The following is a 27,824-nucleotide window of genomic DNA, read 5'->3' on the forward strand; positions in this document are numbered from 1 at the left end:
GGGAGGGAGGGAGGGGTGGGGGAGGAGGGAGTTGGAAAGCGAGGGGGGGCGCCGAGCCAACCGCCGGCGGATCCCGCGGCTCCTCGGGGAGGGCGGGCGAGCGGGGGAGGGCGCGCCGAGGCTCGCTCGGGAGAAGTGGCCGCCGATGACGGCAGAGGTGCAGCCAGCCCCGCGCACGCAGCCCCCTCCCCCGCGCCCTCCTCCCCCTCCTCCTCCTCCTCCTCCCCTTCCTCCTCCTCCTCCTCCTCCCGGCTCCTCGGCGGCGCAGAGCAGCGGCGGCAGCGGCGGCGGCGGCAGCAGGCACCCGATGTCTTCGGCGCCCGAGAAGCAGCAGCCACCGCACGGCGGCGGCGGCGGCGGCGGCGGCGGCGGCGCGGCCATGGACCCCGCGTCCTCCGGCGCGTCCAAGGCCAAGAAGACGAACGCGGGCATCCGGCGGCCGGAGAAGCCGCCCTACTCGTACATCGCGCTCATCGTCATGGCCATCCAGAGCTCGCCCACCAAGCGCCTGACGCTCAGCGAGATCTACCAGTTCCTGCAGGCGCGCTTCCCCTTCTTCCGCGGAGCCTACCAGGGCTGGAAGAACTCGGTGCGCCACAACCTCTCGCTCAACGAGTGCTTCATCAAGCTGCCCAAGGGCCTCGGGCGGCCCGGCAAGGGCCACTACTGGACCATCGACCCGGCCAGCGAGTTCATGTTCGAGGAGGGCTCCTTTCGGCGGCGGCCGCGGGGCTTCCGAAGGAAGTGCCAGGCGCTCAAGCCCATGTACAGCATGGTGAACGGGCTGAGCTTCAACCACCTCCCGGACACCTACGGCTTCCAGGGCTCGGCCGGCGGCCTCTCCTGCGCGCCCAACAGCCTGGCGCTGGAGGGCGGTCTGGGCGTGATGAATGGCCACTTGCCGGGCAACGTGGACGGCATGGCCCTGCCCAGCCACTCGGTGCCCCACTTGCCGGCCAACGGCGGCCACTCGTACATGGGCAGCTGTGGCGGCACGGCGGCCGGCGAGTACCCGCACCACGATGGCTCCGTGCCGGCCTCGCCGCTGCTGCCGGCCGCAGCCGCCGCCGCCAGCGGGGTCATGGAGCCCCACGCCGTCTACTCGGGCTCCGCGGCCGCCTGGCCGCCCTCGGCCTCCGCGGCGCTCAACAGTGGCGCCTCTTACATCAAGCAGCAGCCCCTGTCCCCCTGCAACCCCGCGGCCAACCCCCTGTCCGGCAGCCTCTCCACGCACTCCCTGGACCAGCCGTACCTGCACCAGAACAGCCACAACGCGCCGGCCGAACTGCAAGGTGAGTGGGACCCCGGCACGCGGCTTCCCAGGGGGCCTCTGGGCCCTGGCGCTGCCCCTCGGAGGGGCCCGCCGCTTTCGGTCCCCACTGCAGGCTGATTAGCCCTCCTTCCTCATCCAGCTCCCACGCCAGACCAGGTAGGCCCCATGCTCCTCCAAGTCTCAGATCCCGGAATCCTAAGTCCTTTGGGGCCCTGTCAACCTCAGAAGGGTGCCAGTGTGGAAGTGGTGGTCTCGGCACCAGCCAGGCGGCCCACCCTGCCTGCCCCCAGCCCGCCGGGGCTGCCCCAGAGCTGCCTCTGCCCCAGGCCCTGGGCAGAGCGGAGAGTTAGGCCCCATGCCTCCCCGGCCACCTCTGAGGCTCGGCCCGCGGCCTCCAGGGGAAGCAGGCCTGGTGGGGCGGCGCTGAGGTCCGGGGACATTTTGTGCAGGTCCCCAGGCCCAGTGCTGCGGCTGCTGGTTTCTCAGGTCCCCAGTGTCCAGGCCTCCGGGCCACCCCCAACCCCAATCCCTCGGAGAAAGTTGCAGCCACCCCCAGCTCCCCACCCCAGAGCCCACAGCGGCCTCGGCCTGGCTCTGGACCTGGTGCCCAGCGAGCTCAGCAGGGGCGCTCAGGGGTCAGCTGTCAGTGGCCTGCGGGAGCCCGGTGGTCGCCGGCTTGGGCTGTTTCAAACGCCAAAGGCCCACGCTGCGCCCGGGGCCGGTTCTGGGAGGGGGGCTGCTCCTGCTCAGGTCAGAGCTCTCGCTCTCCCTGGCCGCCCCAACCTCTGCAGTTTGGATTCTGCGGCGCCCTTGCTGGCTTCCGCAGGGGGAGTGGGGCCGGTGCGGGATCCGGGTGGCGGGAGCTGCAGGAGCAAGGCTGCTCCCCCGGGTCTGGGGTGCCCCCCGCCGCCCAGGACGAGGGAGTCTGGATGCAGCCGGCAGGGCCGAGCGGGCGGGCGGGCGGGCGTGCGCTGGAGCCGGGCTGACTGCGGCGTGGGCCCGGCTTCTCCCCTGCGTCTGCGGCCTCGAGGCTCACGCCGGGCTCCCCGCTCCCTCCTGTCGCCTCGCCCCACAGGCATCCCGCGGTATCACTCGCAGTCGCCCAGCATGTGCGACCGCAAGGAGTTCGTGTTCTCCTTCAACGCCATGGCGTCCTCGTCCATGCACTCGGCGGGCGGGGGCTCCTACTACCACCAGCAAGTCACCTACCAAGACATCAAGCCGTGCGTGATGTGAGGCCGCGGCGCGCGGCAGCGCCAGGCACGGCTCCACTCTCGAGGTATAACCGACGGCAGGAGGGGAGGGCTCGGCGCCGGCTCCCCTCGCCCCAGCGCCCGCCGTGCAGCTCCGGCGACGCCGACGGCCGCTTCCGCCGAGGCCGCTCCGGACAAGTGACACCCGCGGCTTCCAAGAACTCGCGCCCTGGGCCGCGTATTTATCTTTTCATTTTTTACCGTTTGGAGAGGATGCCTGGGAGCGCGCCAGGCGGCCCGCAGCGTCTTCTCGTGCGGGGAGGAGCGCGCGGCCCCGGGGCGCGCGCCACGGAGGAGACCTCCTCGGCCCGCCGCAGGTGGACCCCGCGGCCCACAGCCTGCGTGTCCGAAGCCGCGCGCTGTCGCGGCTGCCGGGCCTGCGCCCCCGCCGGGCTCCCCTCGGCGCGGCTCTGCGGGCGGCCGGCGTCGGCGCGGGGGGCGCCGCGCTAGGGCGACCGCAGCGAGGCGCGTCCTCTTATTTATTCTCCGTCCTCGGCCCAGCACCGCCAGCCCGCAGACGCCCCTCCGTTGATCAGTGTTAATGGTGTACTTTGTTGGCAATATTTGCCGTGTAGAATTTTTTTAGAGACCCATTGTAAATTTGAAACAAAGACCCATCTGTGTAAAAACAAATTTCCATATGTTTTATATAAATATATATATGTAATATGAAGGACTGCCCCCTTTTCTAGTACCTGGCTGCTGGCGAGCAGCGTTTGCCACACGTATTTTAAATTTCCTTCTGCACTGTATAAAGTTACAATTTGACGATGTTTTGCCTTTTGTGTATTTTTTTCCTAAAAAAAGAACAAAAATAAAAATGTATAACGTTTGTACGTGGCCTTTAACATCGTATCAGCTAGAAATCAGAGCGCATGGGTATTTTATTGGCATTAAGGTTGCAAAATATCTCCCAAATCCCCAAATTCGGAAACACAAAACCATACACCGTGTGGTAGATCGCTGGGCTTCCGCTCCCTCCGGGCCAGCCTGGCTCTGCCGTCGCCGCTCCTCTCGGCTCCTGGTTTTTAGGAAGAGCCCTCTGGCCCTCTGAACGTCATCTCGTTTTAAAAGAAATCGTCAAACGTTCACAGCAGAACAGTGGTCTCTCCCGGGGGAGATGGCGCAGGCTGTGTGTGTGTGTGTATGTGTGTGTGCACCGTGTCCCTGCGTCTGTAGCTGATGCCAGGGTTCTTGGAAAAGTTTGTGGAAAATGGAATCCGGAGACAGGCTTCTTTTGTATTTCTCTGTAATGGGCGTTTTCTGTTCACTCTCTGGAGACCCGGGCAGGGTGCTGTACATGTATGTAGACAGATATGTAGACAGCCATGTACATATATGTAGATAGATGTAGCAAAATTTTTGTCATCATATTCCAGCTGTTAGAAATCACAAAGAAGATCGGTTTTGGTTTGGTTCTTGTTTGTGGGTGTGCACGTGCGTATTCTGGGTTTGTGGGCATGCGTGTGTGTGTGTGTGTGTGGTGTGTGTGCCTGTATGTGTGTGCTCGTGTGGCACATGTGTTTGGTGTGTGTATGCGTGTAGTGCATGTCTGATGTGTGTATGTGTGTGCGTGTACATGCGTGTGTGTGCCTGGTGTCCTATGTTTGATTTTCCCCGATGAACCTGGTAAGGTTGGAGCCTGGGCGGGGCGCAGGTGGCAAAGCAAGGTGCCAGGGGCGTTTGCAGTGGGGCCGAGTCGGATCCCACAGCTCCTTCCCCGGGACAGTGCACCCGAGGCCGCCGGGCTGGGCGCTGGGCGCCTTCAGACCCACCGCAGCGGCTCCGCGTCCTGGGGTCGCGGGTCTCGGCTCCTGTTGCTTCTCAGATTTGACATTTGGGACGTGGGGGTAATTTCTCCCGAGCTCGGCACATCCAAATTATCAATAAACGCGCCAGGGCAATTCACATCCCTAACCAACGGCGGTCTGTAAACCGAGATAAGCCGGGCGGAAAAGGCCGCGACTCCAGCCCTCCGGCCCGAGCGGCCTGAGGCTCAGGCCCGGGCCGCACGCGCGCCCCGCGGGCCCCTGCGCTCCCGCAGCCAGGCCCAGAAGGGGCTGCTCCGCGCGGCGGAGGCCGCCTCGCCGCAGCCTCAGCCGCCCGCCGCCGGAGCGGCAAACCAGTCCAGCGAGGATAGGCGCTCGCGCTGGGGAGAGGGCAGCGCCCCTCTTCTTTGGAGACTGCGCCCCAAGTAGGGGCCGATTAGGAAAAACCCAATTTGGCGGCTGCCGGCGCGCTCCCGGGCCTCCTCCAGCAGTCCCTCGTCTCCCCGGGCGGTGCGTGGCTTTGGCGTGGACACCCCGGCTCCAGGCTCTTCTCCTGCGCGGCGCCTTCGTTTCCACCGGCTCCTCAGCGCGCTCCAGCCCCGGCCCGGCTGGGTGGGAGGCACCCGGCGGGGCTTCTGTAGGAAAACCGTCCGGTTCCCGGGAGACAGGACCGGGCCTCTGCCTCTGGGCCGGAGCCGCTGTCTGCGGTGTGAGGGAGAGCGCAGGCAGGCCCGGGAGGACGGCCCCGCAGGCAGATCGCCGCCGCCGCCACGTCTGGGACCTCAGGCCGCGCGCTCAGGCCGCGCGCCGGTGGCCTCCTCTCCCGGGGCCCACCCAGGCCTCGGCGGCACACAGGCTGTGGGACGCGCGCTGCGGCGGGAGCAGGATCCTGAGTGCAAGTCTCCAGCTCCAAACGCAAAGCCGCGTGGTGCCCCTTGCGCTCCACGGGCACTAGGCCGGCGGCCTGGGAACCCCGCATCTCCCCGCACAGCCCGCGGGGCGCGCGGTGGAGCTAGCAGTCAGACGCTGAGCATCTATGACGCTCCGGGAGGGGCGGCGGGTGGGGGGCGCCGATCACCACCCCCCAGAAGCGTCTCTGTGCGGCACCCCACCCCGGGCGGCAGGGACTGCAGGCCAGGCCGCGCCCCTGCGCCCGCGCCGGACTCTCAGCGCAAGGCGGCCGGAAGGCGGAAGGCACCCGGGTGTGGGCTCTGGGGTGAGGGCGCCTGCCCCGCAGAGGTGCGCTTCTTCCTACTGTTTTCTTTACCCCGGGGCTGCAGGGTACAGGCGGGGAGGGGTCGCGGCGCTGAGACGCGGGGCTCCCTGCGCGGTTTTCCTGCTGGGTGACAGGGCTGGAGCCCCTGGGCTGCCCGGGTTCCCCCACGCCCGGCCCACTGTCCTGAGGCACCCAGGGCGGTTAGCGAGCCAAGGGAACCCCGCACGGTGCACCTTGGACGTGTGGAGGGGCAAGAGCGCGCGCCGCCATGTGCCCCTGGGAGCATCGGGCGCTCCCACCCTTCCGGGTAGAAGGAAGACCCCGCAGGGCTTGAGACGGCGTTTTCTCAGTGAGTTTGGGGCTGGCGCGCTGGTGCTCCAACGCAGACCCAACGCTGGGATCTCCTAGGCCCACCCTGCGGCCAGCGGGGACCGGGCGGTCAGAGGAGTCGCAGGCCAGCCGGCTGCGAGCGGGACCAGAAATCCTGGGGTGGCGGCGGCCGGAACTGCAGATTCGGGGACCCCCGAGAGCCACTGGTCAGTCTCCGGCGATGGCGTTCAGAACCCCACAGCCCTCGCACCTTTCCGTGGGGGTCCTCACGACTGCCAAGGTCCCTGTCCACTGAGTCTCAGGCCCCGGGAAACCCTGCTGAAGGCGGCTTGGCTGGCCTCTGCTGCCCCCTCCCGCCCGCCCACAGGCTCTGGCTCCGGCTCCCAGAACAGCGCTGGAGAGAACTGGGGCCCGGGAGCCAGGCCGGCGGGGGCCAGGCCCTGGGCATCTGCCTAGGTGTGTCGGGTTGCTGCTCCCCCTCCGGGCTGACCTGTGCTCCCCGAGTTGGCCTGGCTCCGGGGAGCTGGTCAGAGGCAGACCTGGCACTGAGCCCCAGGACTTCCAGCCCCAAGGCTGTGTCGCTGACCAACAGGCCACGTCCCGCCAGCCCCCGGCCTGAGGGAGGAGGAGGGGGAGAGCTGAGCAAGCTGTGATGCAGCCCCACCGGGCGGCGGCAGCGCACTGGGACCCACGCGTGGCCGGTCGCTGGGAACGGAGCTGGGAAGTGGCCCCGGGCGGGATGGGGAGCCTGGCCCAGCTCTCAGGGCCACCGACACCCATTCCCCGGGTTTCCACGGCGGACCCCGAGATGCTTCTGGGGCTGCACAGAAAAAGCTTAAACCAAATCAGAGAGCTGGGCTGGGCAGTGCCCTATCCCCAGCGTGTGGAGGAGGGAGCCCCCTGGTGTCTCCCACAGGGACTGCACCTCCATGTGCGAGCAGGTGACCGGCCAGACCGGGCTGCCGGAGAAACGGCTCCTTGTAGGGCAGAGACGGATCCGGGCCTTGCACACTGTGTTTCTCTGTGTGCTTCGGGGATGGGTGGAAGAAGAGAGATGGCTGACGTTTGCAGGTGTAAAATAATTGTTTTCCTGGACCACAAGACCAGAGATAGAGCTGTTATGGACTCCCACACTTGATGGACACCGGGAACCTGCTGCCATCTCCCTCCAGGCCACACTGGAACAGGCGAGCAGGTGACACCCACGGCAGCCAGATGGGGGAGGGGCACGGGGGAGGGGGGCTCTGCTTGCAAAGCGCGGCGGGGGGGGGCGCTTCCAGGCCTCTTTCAGAGCGGGCGCTGGGTCCCCCGCGGCCAGCACCTGGGTGCACCAGGACCTCAGCGGACCCGGGAAAGGAGCGGGCAGGTGTGCCTGGGGGCGCAGCCCCAGAGCGAGTGACAGACGAGGCCCGGTGCTCTCGGTCTCTGGGAGGCTGCCATCCTGGGCGTGGTCACCAGCTCCCAGGAGCAGGGAGGGCCGGGGGGCAAGACGGTGGGGGAGGCGGGGCAGCTGAGGCTCGGGGGCAGCGGGTCCCTGTCCGGTTCTGGGACCTTTTACTGTGATGCCTGCTCCTGGGCGGAGCTCAAGGTCAGGAGACCCCCTCCCCAGGGAGGAGCAGCCCAGGGCTCTGGGGTCTGGCAGGGAAGCGTCACTGCCCAGGGAGTGGGCCCTGGCTGTTCCTCCGCGGGGAGGCAGCGCCACCTGCTGTCGGCGCCGCGCGGTGCGCGCTGGGGCCGAGCGTGCAGCCGGCGAGGGCGCTGGGTCCCCCGGGGCTGGGCAGAGGCGCGCACCCCACGCTGGGGTCTGGGGCCTGTGACCTCGGCTGAGGAGCAGCCGGCGATTCCTAGAAAGGGGCACGACGAATTCCGTCTTTGCCTAATTGCACAAATGATGGGGCGTATTTAAAATAAACTCCAGAAAAATGAGAAGAAAGTAAACATTGCTTCCACAGTTGCGCTGGCCCCAGGAGCAGCAGATAATGCAGGGGCGGGGGGAGGGGTGGCCGAGGCGAGCGCCCTGGCGGCGGCCACTGGGTCCTGACCTCGTGGGCGGGGCCGGAGCTGCTCCTCTGCCCCCCCCCCCCCGCCCCCCGCCCCGGCTGTCCAGCGCGGTCGCAGGGTGGAGGGAAACCTTCTCACGGGAGAGGACGCGCTCCCTGGGGGCCACACTGCAGCCAGCCGCCGTGCCGGGCTTGTGTCCATGGTTCCCTGCGAGACCTCGGGGAGCTGCAAAACCCCTCCCAGCCACACCTTTCCCATCCGGACAACGGGGAGGTGCCGGTGCCCGCCGCGCGGGGCTTCTCTGGGCGTCCACTGAGCCGGGTCGCCCTCCAAGGAGAGAGAGAGACTTCATTTGCTCACAACTCAGCACCTCGGGGACTGAGCTGCTGGCTTCCGAACCATCCAAAGTGCAAAATATCCACATTACACGGCCCGGTGTCAGCTCCCATTTCGCCCCTATGATTTATGGCCGGCGGCAATAAAGGGCTCCATTGACGGGAGACGCCCCGCCCCGTGGGAGGGGCTGCTTGGTGGGAAGGTGGCCCGGGCGGTTCCTGGGAAAGCCCAGGACGGAGCTGAGCCCCGCACAGCGGCTGGGGCTCCGCGGGGGCGGGGCTGCGGACCGTGTGGGCCTAGGACGCCCCTGCAGCGGGGGACAAGCGTGCCCGGCGCCCTGGTCGGCAGAGGCAGGCAGACATGGAGCCGTCCCGAGCAGCAGGGCCAGGTGAGCCGGGGCGAGGGGGGCGGGCTGGCACCAGGTGTAGCTGCTTGGTGGCGTGGCCACGAGACCCCTGCAGGCGCGGGCCGTGAGTCCACCTGTGCCCTGCGTGCCCTGAGCCCTGGTGGGAGTCAGCAGCCCCTCCGCCCCCTCCCCGGGTGCTTCCTGCTCCTGCCAACACCACCGGCATTGCCTCTCTCTCTCCGGTTTGTGTGGCACGCGGGGCCGGCGTGGCGCGGTCTGTGATCGGCTCGGTCTCGGCTTTGCTCCCTGCTCGAGGGGGACGGCGGGCATTCGGGGTGGGGGGTTCGGCGCGCGTGGGGTATGGATCGTGGCGTCCGTGCTGACACGCGGAGGTTTATAGGCACACCTGGATGCTGTAGTGTGTGTGACTGTCAGCCCAGAATCACACAGCTGCTTGAGGACAAACCACTCCCCCGGACTCTGGGCTCCCTTCCTTCCTTCCTCCTCCCACTCCACAGCCCGGGCAGGTCTCGGAGAAGAGCTCGCTTCTCCGCAGCCGGCATCAGCCGGGCAGCTCGGCTGGGGGACCCGGGCTTGGGTGCCCTGTGCGGGGTGCTGGCTGGCGCCTCCTGCGCGGACCCCTCCCCGGGGCAGCCAGGGCCCCCTCACAGCCAGCACCTGGCACACCACGTGGAGCCCGCAGTCTCAGGGGCTGCCCGCGTGGTGGTCTCTGTGGCCCGAGGCCCGGCTGTCATGCGGGGCGCTCTGGAGTTTCACAGCGCCCACAGCATTGCCACAGCTCAGGCAGTCCACGGTACCCGCCCCATCCCTCAGCTGCTGGGGGAGTGGGGCAGCGCACCTGCACCCCGGCCGTCTCCTCCTGCTGGGAGACGCACTGTGAAGGCTTCTGCGAAGCCCCGAGACGAGACGTGTGGAAGGATGTGGGGAGCAGGGTCCGGCCCAGCAGGGAGGACACCAGCTGAGGCACCTGTGTCCCCCGCACGGGGCCTGGGTTCGAGTTCAGGCCTTGGCTCCCGACCCCAGCTTCCTGCTTGTGCAGCCCCGGGAGACAGCAGCGAGGGCTTGGTGACTGCGTCCCTGCCACTCACAGGGAGACGGCGCTGAGTTCTCTCCCCTCTTGTAGACTTCATTTGAGAGGCAGAGCTAGAGAAAGGGAGAGACAGAGAGGTCGTCCCTCTGCTGGGTCACTCCCCAAAGGGCTGCAATGGCCAGAACTGAGCTGATCTGAAGCCAGAAGCTTCTCCTGGGTCTCCCATGCAGGGGCCCAAAGACCTGGGCCGTCTTCCACTGCTTTCCCAGGCCACAGCAGAGCGGGATCGGAAGAGGAGCAGCTGGGACTTGAACTGGTGTCCATCTAGGCCGCTGGTGCTCCGGGCGGTGGCTTTACCTGCTGCACTTCAGTGCCGGCCCCTGGACCGCGTTCTGACTCCAGCCCAGCACTGGGCACTGCGGGCATTTGGGGAGTGACCCGCAGACAGATGCTCCGTCTCCCTTCCTCTGTCTCTCAAATACTTTTTAAAAAGAACAGGCTGGAGTCCACAGTCCGCACGTTTGAGGGTCTTGTGCCATTCGGAACTCTGGTTAGACTGAACCCAAATACAGGAGACCAGGAAGAGGGAGTGAGATTCCTGCCGTGGGCGGGGATAACGGAGCAGCTGCAAGCCAGGCAGCTCCCAGGCCCGTGCGGGGCTGGGCAGACAGGGAAGGGGCGAAATCCTCGCCTCTGCCCGTGGATGAGGGCGGGAAGCAGCTCCTCTGTGCCAGCAGGACCGCAGGACCACAGGCCTGGCCGGGCAGCGAGTGCTGGGATCGACTGCTGATGTCTGCACACGGGTGCAGCGACCCTGGAGTGACCACGCCGGGACCAGGGCTGAAGCCTGGCTGCCGTTTCTGCTTTTGTAAACATGCATTTTCCATTTTATTTGAAAGGTAGGTGGGAGGAGAGAGATCATCCACTGGTTCGCGCCCCAAATGCCTACAACAGCCGGGACTGGGCCAGACTAGAGCTGGAAGCCTGGGACTTGAACCCAGGTCTCCACGTGGGTGGCAGGGGCCCAAGGACTCGGGCCGCACCCGCATCTCCAGGGTGCCCCCGGCTGTGCTTTGGCCGCTGTGTGTTTATCTCCCCCAGTACCTGCTACGAGGTGCCTCTCCCGCGGTTTGTGGGGCTGTGCTCTCCCTTCGCTTCCTGTCGCAGTTCTCAGCCCTGGTGCAGGCTCTGGGTCTTTCCCCTTAGGGGGTGTCCTGGGCGCTGGTTCCAGGCTGCTCCCAGTCTGAGCACAGCGAGATCTATCAGCCGAGGGAAGGGCCACACTCGGGCGCAGCCTGGGGTCCCGGCGCTGGGAGAGCTGCAGCCCACCTGCGTGGATCTGGGGCTGGGGGGGGGGGGGCTGGGCGGAGGCTCCCAGGGATTTGGAGACTGCCCGACGGGAGTGGGGCGTCAGCCCTGGTAACTCCTGATGGCCGTGGGCGCAGGCCACGGCGGGGTGCATCGCAGCCTTGGTGGACGTTTTGCGTTGGCGCCGGCTCAGGGCGGTGGATCTGCTACAAGTTTCACTGCAAACCCACGAGAGCGAGCGAGCAAAAGCTGCGTGGGGGTCTGCCAGCCGCAGGACGGGCACTGTGGCGAGGAGGGGGAGGACGGACCGGCCACTGGCCCGGAACCACGGCGGATGTGCGGGCCGAGGAGCAGCGCCAGCGTGGAGCCCGGGGGCAGGTGTGGCAGCACGCGCCTCCCTCTGCTGAGGCCCGGGACGCTGCAGACGCACGCTGCTGAAACCCCCGAGCGTGCGACACACGCGCGTCTGCCTGCGACCACTGTAAGCGCGCGTCTGCCTGCAACCACTGTAAGCGCGCGTCTGGAGAGGGCAGTACAGCCGGAAGCACCTGGGGGACCCAGGGACCCGGAGGCTCTGGGCCAAGCCGAGCATGTGGGCACCCGTGTGCCGGGGGCCTGCGGTTGCCATGAGTCCAGGCCGCCTGCCCGGGCCAGGCAAGGCTGGCTGGTGGAGCGGGAGGCGGCCCCCAGTGCAGTTCTGGGCGTGGGCTCCCCTGCGTCCAACCAGGGTGAGCCCAGGAGCGGTTTTCGCTGAGGCACTGCACTGCCGCGCCGTTGTCATCTGCCTGCGGCTCCCCTAGCCCAGCCCGGCCAGGAGCAGGGGCACAGGGCGCCCCCTCCGAGACTCAGGCCAGCAGCAGGCCGTCACGCTCGCCTCTGCCGCCGTGGCCGCCCGTGGGTCATCTGTCCCTCTGCTGTTCGGCCAGTGCCACCCTCACGGTGCTGGCGCCGAGGCTCAGGCCCTGCAAGCAGGAGACCGCCTGCTGGGCCGAGGCTGGGTCTTGGTAGTGGAGCAGGGCGGGGCGCCGTGGCCCCTGCCAGGTGAGCCGCGGGGGCATCAGCCCGAGCTCCCGGAGGGCTCTCTTGAGATCGCTCACGCGGGCATCGTGGGGGAGGTTCCCCACGGAAACGGTGGCAGCCAGCAGCGGGGAACCGCGGGCCACTCCCTGAGGGTCCTGGGGCCTCCTGACGCTCCCTGGGGGAGCTGCCCGCTGGCTGTCCGCCACGTCCCGGAGGGCGACGTCTTTCCCAGCCTGCTCCTCCCGGCGCCGGAGGCTCCGCAGTATGGGGATTTTCTCCATCATCTCAGGGCTGATCTGAAAAAGCCAAGCGGTTCCGCTGCTCTGAGGGTGCACAGAAGGGACTGGGTCACCGGGGGCCTCCCAGCACGGACGTGTCTGGCTGTCTCTGGCTGTCGGTGAGCCGGCACCTCCAGACACCGCAGGCGAGACCCAGGGGGCGGCAGCGCCCCCAAGAACCTGCTGACCTCACGGGGAGGCCCAGAGCCGGGAGGACAGAGCAGCCCCCGGGGCCGGGCGGGGAGGGGAGAGGAGAAGACCCCCACCCCGTCTCTGGTGCGCTGCCTTTCAGATAAACGGGGAAAAAGTAAAAATTAAAGTGACTACAATCAGATAATCTCGCTCTGTATTGGGCTGGTCTGTAGCTCGGGAGGGAATCACTTTTTTTCTTTTTGAAAAAAAAAAAAAAAAATTCTTAGTTTATTTTTTTGTAAGGCAGAATGACGAGAGGGAAAGACCCAGAAGAGAGGGCGTCCACCTGCTGGCTGACTCCCCAGCCGGCACAGCAGCTAGTGCAGGGCCCGGCGGCAGCGCGTCCCCCAGGCAGTCACAGGAAACGGAAGCGGAGCAGCAGGGACCTGAGCCGGCACCGGGATGGGCGGGAGTGTTCCCGGCATTCCCAGTGTTCCCAGCATGGAGCCCGGACCCAGCGAGGGCGCGGACAGAGGGGCAGGAGGCCGGCGGTGGAAGCGGCTCAGCGCGCCTTCTGTGCCCGCCCCCAGCCGGCCTGCGGCACAGACGGGAGACACTCAGGAAGAGGGGCATCTCGGGCCCCACTTCCACAGGTCGTCCGGGAAGGGGCTCAGGCATTGGCCACAGTGTCCGTGCCCCTCCTCCACCCCAGTCCCTGCGGCAGCGTGGGGTCCCACCCCCGCCCCAACAAATGTCCACGAGAGCTCGCCCTGCTGCAGGAGAGCGGGGCAGGAGGGGCAGCCGCTGCGTCCTTCAGAGCCCCACGCGGGGGCGACCTCAGGGCCACAGAGGAGGAACGGCCTGGCCAGCGGCCGAGGTCGCGGCTTACGGCCAGCAGAGCGCGGGTCAGGAGGCTCCGGCACAGCCAGGCCGCATCTGCTGCACCCGGACGGTCCCTCATCTGCCCGTTTTCATCCCCCTATGATTTCTCCCTCATTCCGGTCTCTGCCGGCATGACCACCACCTGAATCCCAGGTGACAGCTAAGATCCGCAGGTTAGGGTCACAAAGTGGCACCCTCCAAAGGGCCCGGCCTGGCCTCCAAGCCTCTCCCATTCTGCTTGGAGGTCCACACCTGCAGTGGACAAATCTGGATTCACAGGGCCAGCGCTGTGGCGTAGCGGGTAAAGCCACCACCTGCAGTGCCGGCATCCCATATGGGTGCCAGTTCCAGTCCCGGCTGCTCCACTTCTGATCCAGCTCCCTGCTATGGCCTGGGAAAGCAGTGGAGGATGGCCCAAGTCCTTGGGCCCCTGCACCCGTGTGGGAGACCTGGAAGAAGCTCCTGGCTTCGGATCAGCCCAGCTCCGGCCCTTGTGGCCATCTGGGGGGTGAACCAGAGGACAGGAGACCAATCTCTTTCTCTCTCTGCCTCTGCCTCTCAGATAAACAAATCTTAGCACTTAGAGAGGGAACGAACGCACAGGGCTGCAAACCGCTGCCTCCTAGGAGTGGACTGGCAGAACTCGGCCCCAGCCGCACATCAGGGCCCAGAGGTTTGTAAGCAGCCCTGGAGCCTGGAAACGCGACCCAAGAGACCCCACGGCGACCCTCAAGCACCAGGCCAGCGCCGCAGACAGCTGCACGCCAGGCGACGCCTGGCCCGGCCACCACCCACCTTGGACCACGCGATGCCGGCTGGCTGCGGGCGCTCCCGGCCGGTGGCGATGAGCCGGGTGGGAGTGAGGATGTAGTCGACCATGATGTCGTGGTCCTCCAGGAGGGCTTCCGGGATGTCCACGACCTGGTCAGGCAGAGGCAGGTAAAGGGCCGCCGGGGAGACGCCCAGCGGACGTGAGTCACACAGCACCTGAGTCCTCCGTAGGGGAGGCGGCTGCGCCCGGCAGTCCACCCCGGCTCCGGTGCCAGGCCAGAGCAGCCCCTCCCCCAGCGGGCGCCGTCGCAGGAAGCACCTGGCAGTCGTGGACGATGGTGACCACCGGCGTCCCCTCGTGCACGGCGCCCATCGACACCATCATGGCGTACTCCAGGTCTGCGTAACCTTCTCCCTTCCCGATCCTCCAGCCTGCGGGCAGAGGGAACAGCACCTCCCTGGGTCCAGGGTGCCGCCGGGGGGTGCACCTCCCCCAGGTCACCCGGAGGCAACCGCATGGAGCCCACCAAAAATGGACGCCCAGCGCCACCGGAAATGGACGGCGGCTGGGACACCAGGCAGGGACCAGGTCCCCGTCACCAAGGGAGACAGAGCCCGCGCCTTCCAAGTCATAAAGGAGTTCCCACCAAGAGCAGGGACAGATTCCTCCTGCCGGGCCCTGCCCCCCTCACCTGGCCCCCAGGGGCCCGCGCTGATGCTGTGCCCCCCCCGTCTCCGCAGGACCCCAGCCCAGGGGGCCAGACTCGTTGCCAGCACCCAGCACACCGTTCCTGCCTCGCCCACGGGGGCGGGAGGGGCCATGCTTCCCAAGCACAGAACAGCCACGACCGAGCTGGGACGAGGGCCACTGCCGGCCAGGGCTCGGGAGGGCGGACGCGCGCTGCGGGCGCCGCCAGAGGCCTGGGGACAGGCCGGAGTCCCGGCGAGCACGCGCTGCTCCGGGCGCTCGGCCTCGGGGCAGAAAGCAGTGAGCGCCCTACAGGTGTGGGGTGGGGGGGCAGCCAATCCTGCGGCGCCAGTCACGGCGGGAAGCGGCAGCGCTGAGCGGCTCCTAACGGCCGGAGGGAACTTGCACAGCGGCCACCCAGGAACCTGTCACCCCGAGACGTCCTGTGGGCAAACCTCACCTTTCTCAGAAACAGCGACGGATCCCACCACAACCAAATCCACGAGGACCTTGGAGTCCAGGCCCACGGGCACGCTGTGGCTCCTGACGCCCTGCAGGTGGAGATGTGCGCCAGGCAGCCCGGCCTCAGGCCCGTGGTCGGAGAGCAGCGGATTCCAGCCAGCCCCCGGGACCAGCCAGCGCAGGCTCTGCCCAAGCGCACGCCGGCATCCGGCTGTGGAGAGTCAGCACCCAGCAAAGGTGCACCCCCACATCCCTCCCAGGAAGGAGGCAGAAAGAGCTGCTGGCGCCAGGTCATTTCTTAAAGTCTAGCGCGTGTTCTCCCATGAGGCACAGAGCCCAGTGGTTAGCACTCCGGCTGGGTGGGGAGTCCCCAGGACCGAGCACAGAGGCACCGCGGCTGGGCCCCACACTGAGCGCCCGAGGCACGGCCGGCACGCACAAGCCTTGCACGAGCACTCTCCTAAAACTCTCGCAGGGGCCGGCGCTGTGGTGCAGCGGGTAGAAGTCCTGGCCTGCAGTGCCGGCATCCCATATGGGCGCTGGTTCGAGTCCCGGCTGCTCCACTTCTGATCCAGCTCTCTGCTGTGGCCTGGGAAAGCAGTGGAAGATGGCCCAAGTCCTTGGGCCCCTGCACCCACGTGGGAGACCTGGAGGAAGCTCCTGGCTTTGGGTTGGCGCAGCTCCGGCTGTTGCCGCGTTTAGGAAGTGAACCATCGGAAGGAAGACCTGTCTCTCTGTCTCTCCTTCTCACTGTAACTCTACCTCTCAAATAAATAAATACAATCTTTGAAACAAAACAAAACAACACTGCTACCCAGCCAGAGTGCCTGCGCCTGCACGGAGCCGCCGCAGGTGAGGGACAAGCGGCTGCCGGTCTGCCTGGCCCTCAGCGAAGCCTGGGGGCCGCCCAGCACAGCCCCTGCCCTGCGCCGCCCCCCCGCCAGCTGGGAGAGGAGTCCCGCCGCGGGAGCGTGTGCGTGCGCTCCCCAGCGGCCGCGGAGGCGACTGCAGCGGCTGGGCGCGCTCGCGGGGTGGCTTCCCTACGTCATACATAGTTTTGTGGGGCCCTAACAGACTCCATTTTGGGAATAAGATGGGCTATCAATAAACAGAGCAAAGCACTCAATTTTCACAGCGGACTTACATGGCAGGCCCTTAGCGGGGATATGTCGGATTCACTATTTCTTGTTCTCCTGGGTTAGGAAGCCAACAACACAGGGTTTGCGTTAGGACTGTTTGAAAGGCCACCGGGAGCTGTTTCCTAACCGTGACTCGCAAGACGAGCTCCGCTCCAGACACCGGGGGTGACCCTGAACGCGGCTTCCGCCAGGCGGCACGCAGCCCACAGAATCCTGCTCTAGGCAGTTCAGCAAGTCTGCAGGAGCCTGGGATCAAAAGTAAGCTCCCCGCTGTAGCCATTTTCTTTAAAGACTTATCTACTTATCTGAAAGGCAGAGCAACACACAGAGAGGGCAGAGAAACAGAGCTTCCACCACCGGGCCACTCCCCACATGCCTGCCGCAGCCAGGCTGGGCTAAGGGACAGGCGGGAGCGGGGGCGGGAGCTGCATCCTGGCCTCCGTGCAGGTGGCGGGCGCTCGGGTACTGGGCGCGGCCGTCCCCTGCTGCCTCACAGCTTGTCAGCAGCCGCATCAGGAGCCTGGAGTACCGGGACTGGAACCAGCTCTGACACGGCGTGCGGGCGCCCCACGCGTGGCTGAGCCCACTGCACCACGAAGCCCGCCACAGTGCTAACCCTTCTGAGGCCACGCCTCGCTGATCAGTAACACAGTTCCCACGAACGCTCTGGAGACCTCTAGCACCCAACTGTCCTGCCACAGCCTCCAGTTAGGCCCGTTTTGGAAATCCCACCCCAACGCCCGCGGCTCTGTGCAGCCATGCCAACACTAGAGGGCGCCAGCGCCCCCGGACCTGCGGCGCCTTGGCTTTCCACCAGGAACCGGTAACTTGCCAGCCTGGTGCAAAACGGGAGCTCGGCACGGAAGCCCAGCGGCCCCGGAGTCCTCGCACGCGGCTCCTCCATGGGAGACAGTGCCGCACACTAACGTCTCGGCGCGTTCGGCTCTGCTATGGCACCGTCTGCCTCATGGCGCTGCTTTGGGCGGAAGGCTGGCAGGGCGCAGGTGTCTCCCTGGCGGGTGGCACCGCTCCCGGCGCTTACCTGGGAGGTGGCGCACCGCCTGAGGTCGGCCTTCGAGGCTCCGGGGGGAGGCGTGATCTTGTTGAACAGGCCCGTCCTCAGCCGCGGCGTCGGGACCAGCAGCGTTTTCTTGCTCTGTAGGGCAGACAGTCAGTGTGGGTTCTGTTGCACAAAGGGCATTCTCGCTTCAGGAGGGAGGGCAAACCGCCAGTCGGCATCGGCTGGTGTCCGCCAAGGAGGTTACTCCTTGGCAGACTCCGCGTGTGGGGCGCAGCCGGACTCTGTTCCCAGTGTGGCCTTCCCGCGACGAGGCGCGGCGGTCACCAACCTCCCTCTCCGGTGCCGGGGCAAGACAGCACAGAAATCCCGCCCGAGGGCGGCTCCCGTGAAACCCCATCAGGCCCTCAGTGCGCTGCGCCTCCGCCTCTCGGAACTCAGCGCTCCACCGCCAGAACAGGTGGAGACAGGACAGCGTAGCGACACTGAAAACACCACTTCACCCAAGCTTCGCATGGAGTCTGCTGTCCCCTGAGCCACGGTCCGAGAGCTGGCACCCTGCTCGGTACCTCACCGCCGATGTCACAGGCTCTGTTCGGCTGTCAGGTGCCCCGGGCCAGTCCCAGGGCCTGTCATGAGCCAGTCACTCGTCTGAGGGCGGGGCAGCTCAGGGAGGCTCTGTATGCAGGGACCCAGCGCAACCTCTCTCTTATGCAGGGACCCAGGACAGACACCTCTCTCTTGTGCAGGGACCCAGGGCAGGGCCACCTCTCTCTGTATGCAGGGGCCCAGGGCAGGGCCACCTCTCTCTCTTGTGCAGGGACCCAGGACACAGACACCTCTCTCTTATGCAGGGGCCCAGGGAAGGGCCACCTCTCTCTCTTGTGCAGGGACCCAGGACACAGACACCTCTCTCTGTATGCAAGGGCCCAGGGCAGGGCCACCTCTCTGTATGCAGGGACCCAGGACACAGACACCTCTCTCTCTTATGCAGGGACCCAGGGCAGGGCCACCTCTCTCTGTATGCAGGGGCCCAGGGCACGGACACCTCTCTCTTGTGCAGGGGCCCAGGGCAGGGCCACCTCTCTCTGTATGCAGGGGCCCAGGACACAGACACCTCTCTCTGTATGCAAGGGCCCAGGGCAGGGCCACCTCTCTGTATGCAGGGACCCAGGACACAGACACCTCTCTCTGTATGCAGGGGCCCAGGGCACGGACACCTCTCTCTGTATGCAGGGGCCCAGGGCACAGACACCTCTCTCTGTATGCAGGGGCCCAGGGCAGGGCCACCTCTCTCTGTATGCAGGGGCCCAGGACACAGACACCTCTCTCTGTATGCAAGGGCCCAGGGCAGGGCCACCTCTCTGTATGCAGGGACCCAGGACACAGACACCTCTCTCTGTATGCAGGGGCCCAGGGCACGGACACCTCTCTCTGTATGCAGGGGCCCAGGGCACAGACACCTCTCTCTGTATGCAGGGACCCAGGGCAGGGCCACCTCTCTCTGTATGCAGGGGCCCAGGGCAGGGCCACCTCTCTCTTATGCAGGGACCCAGGGCAGGGACACCTCTCTGTTATGCAGGGACCCAGGGCAGGGATACCTCTCTCTTATGCAGGGACCCAGGGCAGGGACACCTCTCTCTTATGCAGGGGCCCAGGGCAGGGACACCTCTCTCTTATGCAGGGACCCAGGGCAGGGACACCTCTCTCTGTATGCAGGGCAGCCACGCAGCATGTTTAGAAAATCTTGCAGCTAAGGATGGAGCGGCTGCCCTCATGTCGGGGCAGAAGGCAACCCCGGGCCAAAGGCAGCCCCACTGAGCCACAGTTGGCCGGCTTGAGCCATGGTTTGACCGTGAGGAAGGGGTGCTTCCATGGGAGAGGTGGGATGAGCAGAGGCTGGGGTTCAGCGCGCCCTCTTCTGCAAGCCCCACCTCCCCAGGTCAGCCGTCTCAGCCCCGGCCACACCAGCCTGGCGCGGCGCTCACTGCAGGGCCGGCCCGGAAGCTGGTGGGCAGCATGCAGCGCCGTGTGCAGCCAGGGTCCTGCCTGCCCCGCGCCTCCCTCCCCCGAGTGGTGTGTGGCTTGCCACTCAGCCCACGTCCGGTCTCTTCAGGTGGCACAGGGGAGCAGCCAGCTGCGGGGGAATGCGCTCAGACCCCGCGTGCCGCCGCTTTCTTCCTGTGCTCCCCGGTATCCCCCTCCCCGCAGTGTGACGGCAGCTGTGGGGGCACCGGGTCCCCACTGGAGAGCTCCCAGGGCCTCGTGCTGTGGCCCTGGCGCCCCTTTCCGGTCAGCGGCCACTGCATCCGCGCCGGCAGCGTCTGGGCCTCTACGTCTTTGCCTGTATTTGATTTAGGAGCTTATTTTGATTTAAAAAATTTTTTTACCCTATTCCTGCTTGTTTGTATCAAAACTCATGGTGGTCGATGCGTTCTGGGTTGCAGAAGAGGGTTTACCCGTTGCACCTGTGTCAGTCTGTGCAGGTTAAACAAGAACCGATACAAGTGCAGTTTATTTTGTTTTCAAACGGGTGCCTAACAGATATGAGCATTAAAACTGACACCGGGTTTTATGTCCATGCACGTTACATTACGCTCAATCAGCTTAACCTGACCTGGGCCCTTCCCCGAGAAGGAGCCGCCCTGCAGGCCTCCGGGGACGCAGCCGGGCGTCCTGTCGGTCCTGCCTCGGCTCTCGCCAGGATCAGTCAGCTGCAGCAGCAGGAAACGAACACCCGAGGAAGCGCACGGGGCCCGAAAGCCTCGGGGCCGCTGCCAGCCGACAGCGCGCAGGGCACCCTGCTGCCGGGAGGGGCGCCATCTCTCTGGGCAGGCCCGTCGCGGGGTGGGGTTACCTGCAGTGCCAGCAGCCGGGCACCTTCCAGCGGTTTATCGGGGTCCACTTTCACTTCCTGCGCTCTGGCGAAAACGTCCATGTCTTGCAGGTTTTGGCAAGCCACGTAAGACCCCTAGTTGGGCAACCAGACAGAGCGCACTTACGTCGAGGACCAGGAAGCGGGCACTTCGCTGGGGTGCATCGGGGTTGACTTTGACGGTCCTGGCCGTCCGGAACGCCTGCAGGCGTGGGAGGAGCTCAGCCGCGTGGGGCGCGCCCTGTAGTGAAGGTCACTGGCTGTCAGTGAGCGCCGGAGGCTCCGCGGCCCGCCGGGGGCCCTGGCTCGTGTCAGACGAGGCAGGCAGAGTACCAGGCCCGAGCGCCCGTTAGCTTCCACAGAATGGCCACAGCCGTGCACCCCACCAGAGCGGAGGGCTCCCACCCCCGCCAGGGGTCTGCCTCCGTCGGCTCCCCTGTACCCCTCCTGCTTCTCTCCCTGGAGAGACAAGCATGGGACAGGGCGTTCTGGGAGCGGCTCAGCTGGCCTGGGTGCTGGGGGACAGACGGTCCCATGGGGGGGTCTCGTCCGGCCCTCAGGCCTGCCTGGCCGGGATCCACCCGCTGCTGTCACGTGGGCTCTCCTGGGACCTGCACCTGCAGGCCACCTCTCTCCACCACCCGGACACCCTGGACACTGCGGCCCCGTGTCGCAGGGACGGGCCAGGCGCTCATTCCCGCACAGGGGTGCCGGAGGCTGGGCCTCTCACCGCACCGTCACTGCTTAGGCCCTCAGGGAGGCAAACTTGGTGACAGGCGTCCTCTAGCCAGGATAAACACGCGCTTGGTGGCCCCCAGGGGCGGCAGCTGAGGGCCGTGCCTCACGGCACAGCGCCCGCCAAGCGGCTCCCGTTTCACACGGCTCCTTGGCCAGCAAAGCCTGGGCCACCTTGGGGCAGCGTGGGTAGGCGGGGACCCTGTGACGCACCTGGCCCTGGAACGCCCCCCGCGGCTTCTGTACCTTGAAGTTGGGGATCCTGTGGTGCACAGGCCGCGGGAAGTCAGCCAGGTTCTGTGACTCCATGTGGTCCCAGATGCGCTCACGGATGTCCTGCTTGGAGACCCCTACGGCGACAACGGGCGCGATTCACTAGCACACCACCCGTGCACTCGGCGCCACGCTGTGCCCGCTGAGCTCCGCCCTGAGAAACCAGGCCCAGGAGACCTCTCCCCTTCAGGCCCAAGTGGCTAAGGGCCCAGACGCAGTGTACGAAACGCACGCCAGGACCCCCTCGCCGAGCCCGGGCTCCCCTGGGCCACTGCGGGGATGGACTGTGCGGTCATCCCCACACGGGGACGGCTGTGTGTCAGCCGTGGCTCTGGGTCCCCTGCTGGCCGGCCCAGGTCGCTGTGGGAGGCCCGGGAATCCCGCCCGCGGGCCACGGTGCGCCTCACACACGACCGGGCAGGGCTGATAAAGTCCGCACTGCCCGGGGGTTCCTCTCGCGGAAACCTAAGAGTCACTTTCCAGTGAAGTCAAGCCAAAGCCAGCGTTCGGACGAGCCCGTTTTAAAGTACTTGCTGGATGTTTCTCTCGGCCAGGGGCGCGCCAGTGACCTGTCACCCGGCCAGCGGCTCCCGGCACCCATCTCAAGGCAGACTTCATGCCCAAAGGCAACGTCGGCCGGGCGGGGCTCGGCTTCGCCAGGGCCATCGCGGGGTCTCCACGGGGACACACGGCCCGCAGGGGACGTGGGAGGCTTTGCAGCTGGGGCCGAGTCGACCTCCGGTATGGGAGATCGGGGCCAGGACTACAGAACTGCCCGGCACGCGGCTGCGCGCCCACCCTCAGCCCATGGCGGGAGGGAGTGGCCCAGAGCCCGGCGGAGCCCGAGCCAGCGGCCTCCGAGGACTAAGTCAGCACCTGCAGCCTGGCGAAGTCTGTAACGGCTTCCTGCCCAGGCCTGCCAGGTGCCCGGTCTCCTCCCCGCATCTCGGGCTGCACACAGACCTTCCCTTCCCCTGAGCGGTGCCGTCTGTAACCGAAGGCAAAGTCTCGCCGCTCACCGGCGCACGGCCAGGTCAGCGTCCGCTGCAGGCACAGCGCGGCTGCGGCCCGGCCGGGCGTCGGAACCCCTGGGGGCAGGAGACCACCGCAGGTTCGGCTGCGGGGCGCTGCGGCGGCTCCCACTGTGTGCCTGGCGCAGTCTCCTCCCCGGGCCTGGGCTCAGCAGGGGTCAGGCTCCCCCTGGCCGGGGACCGCGCCCCCGCTGCGCTTGGCAGCGCCCTCAGGTCCAGTGCCGGCGCGCCTGCGCCCCCTCTCCACCGGGGCCGTGGCATCTCCCCCGGGCGCACTCCCTGAGCGCTCGGCTGCTGGGCAGACCTGGGGGCCCTCCCTGGTCCGTGCGTCGCCTTCACCAGCAACCGCGACGGCCCTGCGGCACGGCCGACTCCGCGCGAGCAGGCGGGCGACCCCCGCTCCCGGGGCGCGGGGCCGAGGGCCAAGGGCAGGTCGCTGCCCCGGGAAAGTCACGAGAGCCCGGGGCGCGACCAGGCGACGCCTGGGCCCTGTTCCGAGGCAGCTGACGACCCCCGGCCGGGCCGTGGACGCCGCTCCTCCCCGCCGCGCTCCCGCGTGGCATGGGCGCGCCACGGGAGCGGCGTGGGGCAGGGTCTCCGCCGACCCCGCCCGCGTCACCGCCGCGCGCCTCGGCGTCCCCCGACCACGCGGGGTGGTCGCAACGGCCGGCACACACCCCGCGCCGTCCCCAGCCTCCCGCGCGTCCGGGGCCGCCGCGGACCCAGCCCGATCGCGGCGCAGACCCCGCCGCAGGCCGGCCCGCCGCGCCCCTCACCCGCCCTCGGCTCCATTGCTACGCGATCTCTGCGCGACGTCGCCCGGTCGTCATCGGCACGCGACGTCGTCTCGCGTCATCGGCACGCGCTGTTCCCGCGCCTGCGCGGTGGCCGGATTCGGGGGGGGGCGGGAAAGCAGCGGCGTCGCCGTGGAGACTTCCGGGAGAGGCCCGCGCGCGCATGCGCTGACGCTGGGCCGCGGCGCGCCGCTCGCCTGCCCTTGTGCGCCGAGCGCGCCCCGGGCTTCACCCCGCCGAGCGGCGTCTTGGCGTCTCGGGGCTCCTGCCGGTGCAGACGCGCCCGTCCCCCTCCCAGGCCTTGGAGGCCGCCCCTCCGGGACCAGAGCCTGCGGGTGCCCGGGAGGCGGCGGACCCGGCGGAGGGGGAGCCCGCGCCCCGCGCCCGTCGCTCTCCCTTGGCGCTGCCTTGCGGGTCCCCCCGCACCGACCGCTGCCGCCGGGCTGCGGGGAGGACGCAGCCGCGCCCCGGCGGGCACGGCGCTGGGTTATCCCCCGGGGCCCCGCACGAGCCGCCAGCTCCGGGGGGAGATGGAGTCGCAGCCCGCTGGTGCCGACCGGCCCTGGTGACGCGTCAGTCGGGGCGCAGTCGCAAGTCTGGGGGCGCACGTTCGGCGCCGCTCGGGATGCCCGGCTCCGCGGGAGTGCGTGGGTCCAGCCCCGGCTGCGCCGCTTCCATCCAGTTCCGTGCTAGTGCGCGCTCGGGGCGGGGGTCTCTGCGCCCCACGCGGAGACGCACGGTCAGCTCCGGGCTCCTGGCCCGCGCTGGGGCGGTGGACCACCTGGTGGGAGGTCCCCACTGCTCCCTCCCTCCCTCTCTGATAAATCAGAATATTCCAGCTGTGTTCTCGACTTCAGGGGCCCCCACCCTTCCTCTCGGGCAGCACACGTGGGCCCCCGCCTGCCCCTCTGCCTGGGCCCGGCGGAGACCGAGTCTCCCGGGAGTGCTGGGGACGGGGGACCAGCGCAGGCCGCTGTTGCCGCAGCAGGCCTCAGCCTAAAGCCAGGACGCGCGCGAGCCAGCCACGCAGCGTGGAGTCGCTGCGGAGCAAAGCAGCGGCGGAGAGGCGGTGGCCCGCTGAAACCGCGGTATGGACGGGTGCACTCCCCAAGTGTCCCACGTGGGCGGCTGGGCCAGCCACCTGCTGCCTCCCAGGTGCGGGCTGGCAGCGGAGGTGGGACCCTCCCGGGGCTCGGACACTTCCCGGGGCTGGTGTGTCCCCGGCCCGTTTTCGATGTTCAGAGTGATGGAGATGGCTTTTTTCTTCCCGCCCTGGACCCTGGGCTGCGCCCCGCCCCTGTGCTAGAACGCTTTGGACAGAGTGGAGCGGCTGACCGCGTGGCCCGGCGTCTCCACCGTGACCTGCAGTGTTCGCGGCTTCCCTGGCCCAGCGCTCGGCGCTCAGCCGGCTGTGAGCGTCTCCAGGCTGAGGACCCCTCCGCCCAGCGTGGGGGCGGCGGCCAGGCCGGTGCTCGGACCGCGCGCGCAGGGGCTCCCCGACCCCGAGGGGCAGCCGCGAGTCCTGCAGGGGGACGCGGGGGGCGAGGGAGCTCGGACAGCGAGAGCAGAGGCGAGTTGAAGTCTCTGTCTCGTTCCAGCCGCCCCGCAGGCACAGGTGCTGCCCAGCCGCTCTCTGGACAGGTCCTGGACCCCTGCCCCCCACGCCCGCGGAAAGGCAGGTGCAGCGGGCGCACCTGAGCGGCTGACGGCCGGGGCGAGTTTCCCGGGGTGGGCGGCACTTGTCCCCCCCGCAGCTTCGAAGACCTTTCTGCGCCCCCGAGGTCACCGCAGAGCTCTGGAGAGCGCCGTGTTTCCGGAGGCGACCCGGGGCACCCGGGTTGCTGTCTCACACCTGGGGTTTGGAGGCGGAGTCCCTGCGGTGCGATGCCGAGGCGCGGCCGCGAGATGGCAGCACCTCCCCGGCTGCCGGGCGCGCTCCGGCCGGCCAGCGGTTCCCGCACCGACCTGCAGGTGGCGCGCCGCCTCCAGGTGTGACTGCCCGCGGAGCGAGCGCGCGGGGAGCACCTGGGCTGGCTCGCTGGTGGTACCGGGGACCCCCGGGGCTCCCGACGACAAGGGCTGGGGAGTGGGGGCCGAGGAGGGGCAGTCAGGCGGGAACGAGCAACCCCCGGCCCAAAGCATCCTAGCAGGTGAGAGCGAGGGTGGGAAACGCGGTTCCCGCCCGCCCCGGGGGAGTGCACGGCGCTGCTCCAAACCTGCGCAAGAACCCCCACCCCCGGGCCCAGCAGAAACCCAGCTCTGGTCCGCGGCTCCAGGGCTGGGATGTCCTCCCACGCCGCTGGCGGGGGTGGGGACAGGGCCGCCCACGGGCGCTCTCTGCACACGCAGGAAGGAACTGCTCACTTGGTCTTAATTCCTCGTGTCCTTAGCTTGTCTTTCCCCCAAGCTGTTATAAAGGCATTTAACACATACGTGCACACATGCGTCAGTGAACAGGCACACACATGTATGCACACACGCACATACATGCATGAACAGAGTAACATATTCCTCTGGGAAGCCTGCAGCCTGGCCGTGTTTCTGCATTTCCAGAAAATCCTGGGTCGCCCTCACACACTGCAGGGGAGGCACCTCGGTCAGGAGCTCTGTTTTTCTGAGGATGAATGAGAAAATACAGGCGGTATTAAAGACAATACAGGTGCGGTGGGCGAGAAGGCTGAAGACTGGGCGGCTGTATTGTGCTTTGTTGCAGAGAGGAGAGAGAGAGAGAGAGAGAGAGAGAGAGGAGAGACGGGTAGAGAGGGAGAGAGAGATGAGGGAGGAGAGAGACAGGGAGAGAGAGGAGAGAGGGGGAGAGATGGGGGAGAGACACACAGAGAGGAGAGACAGAGAGGAGAGAGATGGGGGAGGGAGAGAGGAGGGAGAGAGGAGAGAGGGAGAGAGAGAGAGATGGGGAGTGAGAGACAGAGAGAGAGAGGAGAGAGAGAGACGGGTAGAGAGGGAGAGAGAGAGATGAGGGAGGAGAGAGAGAGAGAGGAGAGAGGGGGGAGAGACACAGAGAGGAGAGACAGAGAGGAGAGAGATGGGGAGAGAGACGGAGAGAGGAGAGAGGGAGAGACAGAGGAGAGAGATGGGGAGACAGAGAGAGGAGGGAGAGAGACAGAGGAGAGAGGGAGAGAGAGGAGAGATGGGGGAGAGAGAGAGGGAGAGAGATGGGGAGAGACAGAGGAGAGAGAAGGAGAGAGATGGGGAGAGATAGAGAGGAGGGAGAGACAGAAACGGGGGGGGGGGAGCGAGTTGGAGAATGGGCGCAGAATCCCTGTGGAAACGCAGGTTGACTGGATATTCAGAGCCGCGGGAGCCCGTCTGTAGTTTGCTTGTGATTTTGCATTTCCCAGGAGACCAGGAAAGCGCGCGTGAATTTTCTGTTCTCTTTCCGGTAGTGAACGCGACGCCCCTGGCGCCTTCCCTCCATCCCCCACCCCACGGCTAAGCGTGCGCGGTGCGTTTCCCCGCGCGGTTCGATGCGGCGGCGGCAGACCCGGGAAGCCGAGCTGAACTCCCGCACCGGCCGGGCCCGCTGAGCCCTTCCAGGGGCGGGGACTGCGCTCGTGGGAACAGGCTGAGGGCGGTCGGAACGCCCGAGGTGCTGGAGGAATAAGGAGTCCGCGTCTACACGGAGTCCGCGGGTTCAGGGAGGCAGCGGGAGCGCTGCGGCGGGCGGGGAGCGCCGACCGCTCCTGGTCAGGGCCAGGGCGCAACTCGCGGTTCCTGGCACCGCCGAATCGGAGCCCGGCGAATCAAGAGTTAAATCGCCAAAGTCCCCTGGGGGTCCCCGGGGTCCGCGCCAGGCTCAGTGGGCAGGGTCTGCCCGCGGGGTGGACGTGAGCGGCCGGCGAGTCCCGGGGCGAAGTCCCCGCGGAGAACCGCTCGGGTTCTGCTCCAGGGCGGGAGCGCCCGAGCTCTGCTGGGGCCCGGGGAGTCGCCGTCCCGCTCGGGTGTCCTGGGGGCACAAGGGCTTTGCACCTGGGAAGCGCGGGGAGACGCGGCCGGGCTGGAGGGGAGAGGGCAAGGCGGCGCTAGGCCCTTGCCCGCAGCCACGGAGTCGCGCCCCGCGGCACGGACGCTCTGTGCGGCTCAGGACGCGCGGGGTGGGGGGATCGAGGCCGCGGGCTCGCTCGGCTGCCCTCGCCGCCCTGACGGATTCGCCTTCCACAATTTACCTCTGAGTACCTGAGTTCCTGCTGCGGGTCCCGCGCCCGGGGCGCCCCGTGGATTGCGCACGGCTCGGTTAAGTAGGGAGCGCACCCAGGGGGCCTCTCCTTGCGCGCTCGCCGTGGTCCACTACACCTGGGCCCCCATGACCAGGCGGCCTGGTGATGGTCACTCATCAATAAGGAATCCTGGCTCCTTTCAAGGTCTTGGGGGAGACCTGTGACCGCATCCGTCAATTCGACTCCACATTCCCAAGCTGTTTTTTTTTATTTTTTGCAAAGGAACGTCGCCGTTCCGTTGGGGGCACATGGGCCTGTCAGCCGAAATGTGATAATGAGATAAATTTTTATCAAGATAAAAACTCTCTTTTTTAAAGAATCTTTTTTTTTTTTTTCCGAGGCGATACCCAACTGCAGCCAAGTCTGGGGCTCGGGCTGGGTCTTAGAGCCGACGGATTCCGGCGCGCCTCGCCCCGATTGGCGCCAAGTCCTCAGCGCCGTCGCGGATTGGCCCAAAGTTCCCAGAGGGGGCGTGGCCTGCGGAAAGTAAAAACTCGCTTTCAGCAAGAAGGTTTTTGAAACTTTTCCCAGTCCCTAAAAGGGACTTTGCCTCTTTTTTTTCCTTTTTTTTTTTTTTTCCGGGCTCGGCCGGGCAGCCACTCTGGACC

The 27,824-nt window shown here is 67.0% G+C and overlaps 2 protein-coding genes and 1 pseudogene across 13 annotated transcripts; 1 reads left to right on the plus strand and 2 right to left on the minus strand.

Annotated features, from left to right (window-relative positions):
- The first annotated feature begins 24 nt into the window (after window positions 1-24).
- On the plus strand, window positions 25-3,357 carry FOXF1 (forkhead box F1). Its single transcript, XM_002723921.6, has 2 exons — window positions 25-1,292; window positions 2,349-3,357. Exons 1-2 carry the CDS (start codon window positions 146-148, stop codon window positions 2,507-2,509), a joined length of 1,308 nt encoding a protein of 435 aa, XP_002723967.5. The 5' UTR covers window positions 25-145; the 3' UTR covers window positions 2,510-3,357.
- A 7,075-nt stretch (window positions 3,358-10,432) lies between these two features.
- MTHFSD (methenyltetrahydrofolate synthetase domain containing) lies at window positions 10,433-23,119 on the minus strand. 12 transcript variants are annotated; one of them, XM_070061862.2, is made up of 8 exons: window positions 22,964-23,119; window positions 21,130-21,233; window positions 20,276-20,389; window positions 17,298-17,411; window positions 15,115-15,205; window positions 14,286-14,398; window positions 13,991-14,116; window positions 10,433-12,199 (listed from the first exon to the last, which is right to left on the minus strand). In XM_070061862.2, the coding sequence occupies exons 1-8, from the start codon at window positions 22,977-22,979 to the stop codon at window positions 11,783-11,785; spliced, it is 1,095 nt and encodes a 364-aa protein (XP_069917963.1). In that variant the 5' UTR covers window positions 22,980-23,119; the 3' UTR covers window positions 10,433-11,782. The 12 variants fall into 12 exon arrangements, with proteins under 12 accessions (XP_069917963.1, XP_069917962.1, XP_089175700.1 ...); XM_070061861.2 differs by lacking the exon at window positions 20,276-20,389 and adding an exon at window positions 20,131-20,244 and having other exon boundaries at window positions 22,964-23,118; XM_089319574.1 differs by having other exon boundaries at window positions 20,131-20,389; window positions 22,964-22,988.
- Window positions 19,664-19,785, minus strand: LOC138846830 (small nucleolar RNA SNORA40; annotated as a pseudogene).
- Window positions 23,120-27,824: the final 4,705 nt, after the last annotated feature.

Source organism: Oryctolagus cuniculus, chromosome 18 (genome assembly GCF_051225735.1).
Source record: "Oryctolagus cuniculus isolate XC-2025 breed Fujian yellow rabbit chromosome 18, ASM5122573v1, whole genome shotgun sequence".
Classification (NCBI taxonomy): Eukaryota; Metazoa; Chordata; class Mammalia; order Lagomorpha; family Leporidae; genus Oryctolagus; species Oryctolagus cuniculus.

What these genes read in the sequence shown, in the direction of transcription:
- FOXF1 (XM_002723921.6), top strand. Translation starts at nt 146, where the DNA reads ATGACGGCAGAGGTGCAGCCAGCCCCGCGCACGCAGCCCCCTCCCCCG. An exon ending in CGCGCCGGCCGAACTGCAAG is followed by an intron (nt 1,293 to 2,348) that starts GTGAGTGGGACC and finishes CTCGCCCCACAG; the next exon opens with GCATCCCGCGGTATCACTCG.
- MTHFSD (XM_070061862.2), bottom strand. An exon ending in GGCGGTGCGCCACCTCCCAG is followed by an intron (nt 15,206 to 17,297) that starts GTAAGCGCCGGG and finishes CTCCACCTGCAG; the next exon opens with GGCGTCAGGAGCCACAGCGT. An exon ending in CGTCGCTGTTTCTGAGAAAG is followed by an intron (nt 14,399 to 15,114) that starts GTGAGGTTTGCC and finishes CTCTGCCCGCAG; the next exon opens with GCTGGAGGATCGGGAAGGGA.